We start from the raw sequence: 8,276 nt of genomic DNA, 5'->3' as shown, positions 1-8,276 counted from the left end.
ACAACAGCGAATAACTGGCGGACACCTGGCACATCGGTCTCGGGGCGTCACATGATGCGGAATACGTACCTACATTATATTGATGAATTGGGGTTATTGTGTATGGCTCTAGGTTGTGATTGTTATATGATGAATTTCATCCAACACAAATATACATCACTGATCCAATGCATACGCTTTTTGCATATTGATCTTTGTTAAGTTACTTTTGTTGTTGCTCCTGTTACAATCACTGCAAAACTGCTACTGTTACTGTTACCGTTACTATTGTTACTATTACCATTGCTATCAAACTATCATACTACTGTGCTACTAAACACTTTGCTGCAGATATTTAGTTTTCCAGGTCCTGTTGAATTGACAACTTAACTGTTAATACTTACAAATATTGTTTGACTCTCTTTGTGTCGAATCAATAAATTTGGGTGAAATACTACCGTCGAAGACTGTCGCGATCCCCTATACTTGTGGGTTATCGAATACCTGATTGAACCAACTGTGGCAGACACCGAGAGGCTCTTGATAATCTTGAAAGCAAGAGGGTGGCGAGGTTTGCTCGGATCTCATGACTGCATGCATTGAAAATGAAAAAACCGACCGAAAGCTTTACAAGGGTAATATGAGGGTCATGTTAAGAAGTGTACCATCATTCTTGAAGCAGTTGCATCTCGTGAGCTTTGAATTTGGCACGTTTTTTTGGCATTGCCCGGGTCTCACAATGACATCAATGTGCGGTAGCGATCATCATTGTTTGCTAGGCTGACTGAAGGAAAAATTCCTCCTTGACACTATACTGTCAATGGAAATTAGTACAACATGGGCTACTGTTTAGTTGACGGTATGTATCCTCCATGGACTACCTCTGCCAACACCATCTCTAACCCAGTTTGCTAAAAATATATCATTTTGCCCAAAGAGAGGAAGCAGCTAGAAAAGATGCTGAAAGGGCATTTGGAGTTTCGCAGTTGTTCGTAAACCTACTAAACAATCAGATTAAGAGACCTTATGGGAGGTGATGATCTATTGTATGATCATGCACAATATAATCATGAAGGATGAAGGTAAGGATGCTGTCGCATCTCTTGAATTTGAGAATATAGGTGATCCTATTAAACTTCGTTGCCGAAATCCGGACACGTTTAAAGAATTTTGTTTAAATATGTCAACAAATTCATCATCGACCAACCTCCGATCAATTGAAAACCTGATCGAGCACCTACGAGAGGACAATATATTTGAGGTCAGATGCATGCGGCACGAGGGAAACTTCCTCGTGCTCACTGAATACAAGAAAAGTGTTTAAAACCTGATTTGTGCTCCCACGGTTTTTCAGAAGTTGGAGATACAGGATTCCAAACTCCGAGATCCTGAGAGACAAAATCGGGAAACAGGAATTGACAGAAGGCGAGAGGTGGGGCACGGTGGTTCCTCTCCTCGGCCCGCTCGTCCGCCGTCTCGCTCGCTCGCCTCTCCTTCGTTCTCGTTCCCGTGGCCGGTCTACGTGTCCCCTTCCGCCCCATGCTCGTGGCCGCCTCTCCACGTGTGTGCGCGCGCTACCCCGGCCTCTCCGACGTCACTCGCTCACCCCCTCACTCCACTACATGTACACGCATGACACCCCGCCCCGCCAAGCGCGCACGCACGCCATTCCACCACTTCCATCCTCCCACCGCCCACCGCTTCCACTCCGGAGGTATGGCAATGGGCACCTTCCCCTTCCAGTGGCCCATGGACCCCGCGCCCGCGCTGCCCTCCGGCCTCGACGGCAGCTTATTGCCCTCTCTGCTCCCGCCTCCGCCCGCGCCGGTTCCCGACGACGGCGCGGCGTACTACGCGGCGGCGGACATGCAGGCCTCCTCTATGCCCGAGCTGGCACCGCCGTTCCCGTCACGGGACGCGGTCGCCGCCGAGCTGGCCATGCGGCGCGCGGAGGAGGAGGTCGCCGGCATCCGCTTGGTCCACCTCCTCATGAGCTGCGCGGGCGCCGTCGAGGCGGGCGACCACGCGCTCGCGGCCGCGCACCTGGCCGACGCCAACGCCTCGCTCGCCGCCGTCTCCACTGCCTCTGGCATCGGCCGCGTCGCCGTTCACTTCACCGACGCGCTCTCCAGACGGCTGTTCCGGTCGCCTGCCACTCCCCCGGCCACCGACGCCGAGCACGCCTTCCTCTACCACCACTTCTACGAGGCGTGCCCCTACCTCAAGTTCGCGCACTTCACGGCCAACCAGGCTATCCTCGAGGCCTTCCACGGCTGCGACAGCGTTCACGTCATCGACTTCAGCCTGATGCAGGGCCTCCAGTGGCCCGCTTTGATTCAGGCCCTCGCTCTCCGCCCCGGCGGCCCGCCGTTCCTCCGGATCACCGGCATTGGCCCGCCCTCCCCACCAGGCCGCGACGAGCTCCGCGATGTCGGTCTCCGCCTCGCCGACCTCGCGCTCTCCGTCCGCGTGCGGTTCTCCTTCCGCGGGGTCGCCGCCAACAGCCTCGACGAGGTCCACCCGTGGATGCTCCAGATCGCGCCCGGCGAAGCCGTGGCGGTCAACTCCGTGCTCCAGCTCCACCGCCTCCTCGCCGACTCAGCCGATCAGGCGCCCATCGACGCCGTTCTGGACTGCGTCGCCTCCTTGCAGCCCAAGATCTTCACGGTCGTGGAGCAAGAGGCGGAGCACAATAAACCGGGGTTCCTCGACAGGTTCACCGAGGCGCTCTTCTACTACTCGGCCGTGTTCGACTCTCTGGACGCCGCGAGCGCAAACGGCACGGGGAACGCGATGGCCGAGGCGTACCTCCAGAGGGAGATCTGCGACATCGTGTGCAACGACGGCAGCGCGCGCATGGAGCGACACGAGCCGCTGTCGCAGTGGAGGGACAGGCTGGGGCGCGCGGGGCTGAGCGCCGTGCCGCTGGGGGCGAGCGCGCTCCGGCAAGCCAGGATGCTGCTCGGGCTGTTCTCCGGCGAGGGGCACTCCGTGGAGGAGGCCGAGGGGTGCCTGACGCTCGGGTGGCACGGGCGGCCGCTGTTCTCGGCGTCGGCGTGGCGGGCGGTCACCGTCAGCGGCGACGTCGACGGCGAAGATAACCACACCAGTAACAACAGCAATTTTAGCGGCAGTAGTGGCGGTGGTAGTGACAGTAATAACAGCAGCAGCAGCAACGGTAAGTGTAGCCGGGTTGTTGGTGCGAGCAACGTGTTTTTGTAATCGCGGGGTGGTTCCATCGTAAATCGCGGCCCGGAAATCTCAATGACATGGAACTCTCGAGCTTAGCATCGGTATCGTATTGCTGACACTGCCAAACCGAGTAGGAGTATTTTTCTTCTGCAACACTTGGCATCTCAACTGTTTCAATATCACGAGGAGTCAATCCGATGCATGCATGAGCACAGTATAGAAAATGCGAAGGTTAGGTGGGAGGGGACATCTCATATCTTGGATCCCTTGGCTTTTTCTAAGCATAAACAAACAATGTTTATTATGTCACACAAATCCACACCTTGATGCAATGAGACTCAACGAATCTAGAAACACTGCACAATCCCCCCTCGCAGACGGCGATCTGCAAGCCAAACCATCATTACTACTGTACTGTTCGTGTTCGTGCGACGATGGGAATGAGATGGATACTGACGTGGATGTAGTACGGGGAAGGCAAATCGCATCAGGGTCTTCCGTTATAAGATGTGCAAGCTGTACCACGGGACGGGACAGTCGGCCTGTCGATTACTGAAAACTGGTTGCAGTTTCCAGGCTGGTCGACTACTGAAAACTGGCCGCAGTTTCCAGTGGGCGCGTGCGGTTGAGCGGATTCTTCGGAGGTGCGGCCGCACGGCAGCGGAGGATACCATACACTCCACCAGTCTGTCACGTGTTGCGGTACTGTTCTGGTACTCCTACCAACGTACGCCTGTGATCGTCACGTCGTCGGCGCTAGGCACCAGTAGCTACTACTCCAGTAGCTACCTGTAGCAGGCCAGCACACGGCGCTGGCGGAAACGGAAGGTCGATCGGTATCGTAGATCCATTCGTACTGCTCGTAGCTGGTAAGGCTACTGCTGTGAACGGCGGGGCAGAGGGAAAATGTGCTGGCGGGGCAGCGCGAGCAGGAGGAGCAGTGCGGACCACCACGTTCACCTGCCGCAGCGAGCCGCCCTCCCCGTCGTATGGAAGGACGGGTGGCTGCCGCCTGCTGGGGCACGCCACGCTTCGGCTGGGGCTTCTCGCGCCAAGCACCACACGCGACGCGCGCACCGCTCCAGCCGTGGTGCTATTGATGCGGTGAACAGCGCTGCTGGGCTTCGTCACCCCGGAGCCGTCGGATCACAGCAGCAGCCCGGTGTGGGTCGTCAAACCACCGATGGGACCTCTATAACCGCCACGCGCGCCTCCTCTTGAAAAAAGTTTAGGCCTCCTTTGGGTTGGAGGAATATCATAGGAATTCTAAAGGATATGATTTTTATAGGATTTTTTAATTTACAGCTCTTTGGTTCATAGGAATGGATTTCTATTCCTACATAGGATTAGTTCATATCCTTCACATTTCATAGGAAAATAAAAATGAGCCTAGACTCAATGGAAAAATTCCTTTGGTGTCAACCAAATGACACCTCATTTCCAATTCCTACTCATAAGATTTGAGATACTCGTCATCTCATTTCCTACAAAATTCCTATTCCTATCCTATGAACCAAAAGAGGCCTTAAGGTCTTCTTTGATTCATAGGATAGGAATTTTATACGAATAGAAAAATCATAGGAAGTGAGATGACATGCATGTCAATTCCTATAGAGAAAGAGATGTCATTTGGTGCATAGGATAGGATTTTTTCCATTGAGTCTAGGCTAATGTTTTTTTTCCTGCAAAACGTGAAGGATTGATTTCTATCCTACATAGGAATAGGAATCCATTCCTACAAACCAAAGGGCTTCAAAGAAATTTTTCCTTCGCAAATCCTATCCTATAGAATTCCTACAAAAATCCTACAAACCAAAGGAGGCCTATGGGGTTTAGTGTTCCTGCCTCCAGTCAAGGCCATGAGCGCAGTGGATCCCTGACCCTTGTCGACGACAGGACTTGGTTTTTAGATATTTCTTTCGGGTCTTTTTTATAGTTTGTGTCCTCTTCAGATAAGACCGCCGCCGCCGTGCCTCTATGAAGATGGAATAAAGTTCTTTCCGCCCAGCCCCATCCCAGTGATACATCTAGCATCGTCGGTGGCGTGTGGATGTGTGCCTACAACGGATTTGTCTTTGACGTATTTGCTCATATCTGGTCATTGTTCTTCTACATTCTTGCGTCTTCAGTTTGTACCGTTGCAATCTACGCTACTCTTCATCGGTGACGTTTGTTGTTCTGTTGCACAGGTCTTATGGCACTTGGCACGACAAATTTCGAACTATCTACTACAAAAGTTCTGCCCGGCTCTGGCGAAGGAAGGGCGATGATGGCGGTGCGCCTTTGGCTCGCTTCAGTGCTTTTAGTCGTCGTTGTGGACTATAAGGATTTGGATGTAATACTTATTATTTTCGGTATCTGTCATGATTGAAGATGAATACATAAGAATTTCTCAAGAAAAAAAACCCACCGAGGGGATCGAGCTCGTGACCTGGTCCGATGACATATGGTCACTTGTGGTCTTGAGGTATAACTGGCAGCATCCTTTTATTCATACATAAGCTTTCTTCTTTTTGAAAAAGACCTCGGGATTATATTGCAGATTCACCAGTAGAACAAGGGACCCCAAAAGTAAATAAAATTACAACTCGGTCCTCAGACCACTGAACGCAGACTAATCTGGCCAAAGCGAGTTGTAGGCGCATGATCGCCGTCGCCACTCCATAATCGGAGCAAGCATCCTTTTGAAGACGACCGTAGCAACCAGGAAGTCTACTAGCTTCATCCACAAATGACCAGCACACCGAAGAGAAGACTGACGTCGTCGAATCTTTGCCGCAAACCAGAGATACGTCCTGAGGGAGTCCTGGATTAGGGGGTCTCCGGACAGCCGGACTATATCCTTTGGCCGGACTGTTGGACTATGAAGATACAAGATTGAAGACTTTGTCCCGTGTTCGGATGGGACTCTACTTGACGTGGAAGGCAAGCTAGGCAATACGGATATGTGTATCTCCTCCATTGTAACCGACCTAATGTAACCCTAGCCTCCTCCGGTGTCTATATAAACCGGAGGATTTTAGTCCGTAGGACAACAGACAATCATACCGTAGGCTAGCTTCTAGGGTTTAGCCTCTCCGATCTCGTGGTGGATCAACTCTTGTAATACCCATATCATCAAGAATAAATCAAGCAGGACGTAGGGTTTTACCTCCATCAAGAGGGCCCGAACCTGGGTAAAACATCGTGTCCCCTGCCTCCTGTTACCATCCGCCTTAGACGCACAGTTCGGGACCCCCTACCCGAGATCCGCCGGTTTTGACACCGACATTGGTGCTTTCATTGAGAGTTCCTCTGTGTTGTCGTTGTTAGGCTTGATGGCTCCTACTATCATCGATAGCGATGCAGTCCAGGGTGAGACTTTTCTCCCCGAACAGATCTTTGTGTTCGGCGGATTCGCACTACGGGCCAACTCGCTTGGCCATCTGGAGTAGATCGAAAGTTACGCCCCTGGCCACCAGGTCAGATTTGGAAGCTTAAATTACACTGCTGATATCCGCGGAGACTTGATTTTCGACGGATTCGAGCCCCTGCCGTGTGCGCCGCGCGGTCACGATGAGTACGATTCAGCTCTACCATCGGACCGTATTCAGGAGATCGCACCGGCAGCCGCTGCGAACCTCAATTCGGAGTCAGTTGCGCCATCCATGGATGGGTGGATAGACCCCGTCACGGAGGCCGTATCCTCAGCGGCGATCGAGCCGAATATTGACCTTACCCTTCAAGAGAGCCGTGTTGCCAAACTGCCGGATCCTTCTCCGGCCACGGACTTCCAACTGCCTGCGCCCGTTTCTGTCGAATCCGATTGGGCGCCGATAATGGAGTTTACCTCCGCGGATATTTTTCAGCACTCGCCCTTTGACGACATACTGAACTCATTAAGGTCTCTCTCCTTGTCAGGAGAGTCCTGGCCGAACTATGTCCGGCAGGATTGGGATGCGGATGACGAAGAAATCCGCCGCCCACCCACCACCCACTTAGTAGCCACTGTCGATGACTTAACCGACATGCTCGACTTCGACTCCGAAGACATCGACGGTATGGACGACGATGCGGGAGGCGAAGAGGAACCACTGCCCACAGGACACTAGACAGCCACCTCATCATACGATATATACATGGTGGACACACCCAAAGAAGGCAATGGCAACGAGACAACGGAGGATGACCCCTCCAAGAAGCAACCCAAGCGTCAGCGTCAGCGACGTCGCTCTAAGTCCCGCCAAGGCAAAAGTGGTGATACTGACACAGGAGATAATAGCACTCTGGACAGTGCCGAAGACGGCAACAATCCCCTCCAGCAAGATTTAGGACAGGAGGATGGAGAGGCCAGCCCTCCTGAGAGAGCGGCAGATGGAGAGGAGGAGGATGATAATTACATGCCTCCCTCCGAAGACGAGGATAGCCTCGACGACGACAAATTTGTCGTGCCATAGGATCCCGTTGAACAAGAGCGCTTCAAGCGCAGGCTTATAGCGACGGCAAATAGCCTTAAGAAAAAGCAGTAGCAACAGCTTCAAGCTGATCAAGATTTGCTAGCTGATAGATGGACTCAAGTCTTGGCGGCCGAGGAATATATCCCCGGCGTATGACGCGGCTGATCGGCCACCTCGTGGCCGCGACAGAGAAACATTCCAGCCAAAAGCTCAGCCCCTACTCCGACGCCATTCAAATAGAAAGGCATGGGGAAATACGCCAGACCTGCGAGATGTATTGGAGGACAAAGCAAACCACACAAGATCGATCTACGGATCACGGGGGCGCGCCACTATGCAGACGATAATCGTCACGCCAGATACAGTAAAAATAAGTCCGGCCGGGCCGAACACAGCGGGCAAGACTCATTTGAGCTACGCCGCGATATAGCCCAGTACAGAGGCGCCGCACACCCCTTATGCTTCACAGACGAAGTAATGGATCATCAAATCCCAGAGGGTTTCAAACCCGTAAATATAGAATCATACGACAGCACAACAGATCCTGCGGTATGGATCGAGGATTTTCTCCTGCATATCCACATGGCACGCGGTGATGACCTACACGCCATTAAATACCTTCCGCTCAAACTCAAAGGACCAGCTCGGCATTGGCTCAATAGCTTGCCA

General features: G+C 52.8%; 1 protein-coding gene across 1 annotated transcript; it reads left to right on the top strand.

Annotated features, from left to right (window-relative positions):
* The first annotated feature begins 1,299 nt into the window (after positions 1-1,299).
* On the top strand, positions 1,300-3,280 carry LOC119268497 (DELLA protein GAI-like). The gene has a single exon (XM_037550152.1). The coding sequence runs from the start codon at positions 1,519-1,521 to the stop codon at positions 3,199-3,201; it is 1,683 nt and encodes a 560-aa protein (XP_037406049.1). The 5' UTR covers positions 1,300-1,518; the 3' UTR covers positions 3,202-3,280.
* Positions 3,281-8,276: the final 4,996 nt, after the last annotated feature.

This window comes from Triticum dicoccoides, chromosome 3A (assembly GCF_002162155.2).
Source record: "Triticum dicoccoides isolate Atlit2015 ecotype Zavitan chromosome 3A, WEW_v2.0, whole genome shotgun sequence".
NCBI lineage: Eukaryota > Viridiplantae > Streptophyta > Magnoliopsida > Poales > Poaceae > Triticum > Triticum dicoccoides.
The sequence above is the reverse complement of the archived record's forward strand: the minus strand, read 5'-3'. Positions and strand labels throughout refer to the sequence as shown.

Coding starts and splice junctions, on each gene's coding strand:
- LOC119268497 (XM_037550152.1), top strand. CDS start 1,519: ATGCTCGTGGCCGCCTCTCCACGTGTGTGCGCGCGCTACCCCGGCCTC.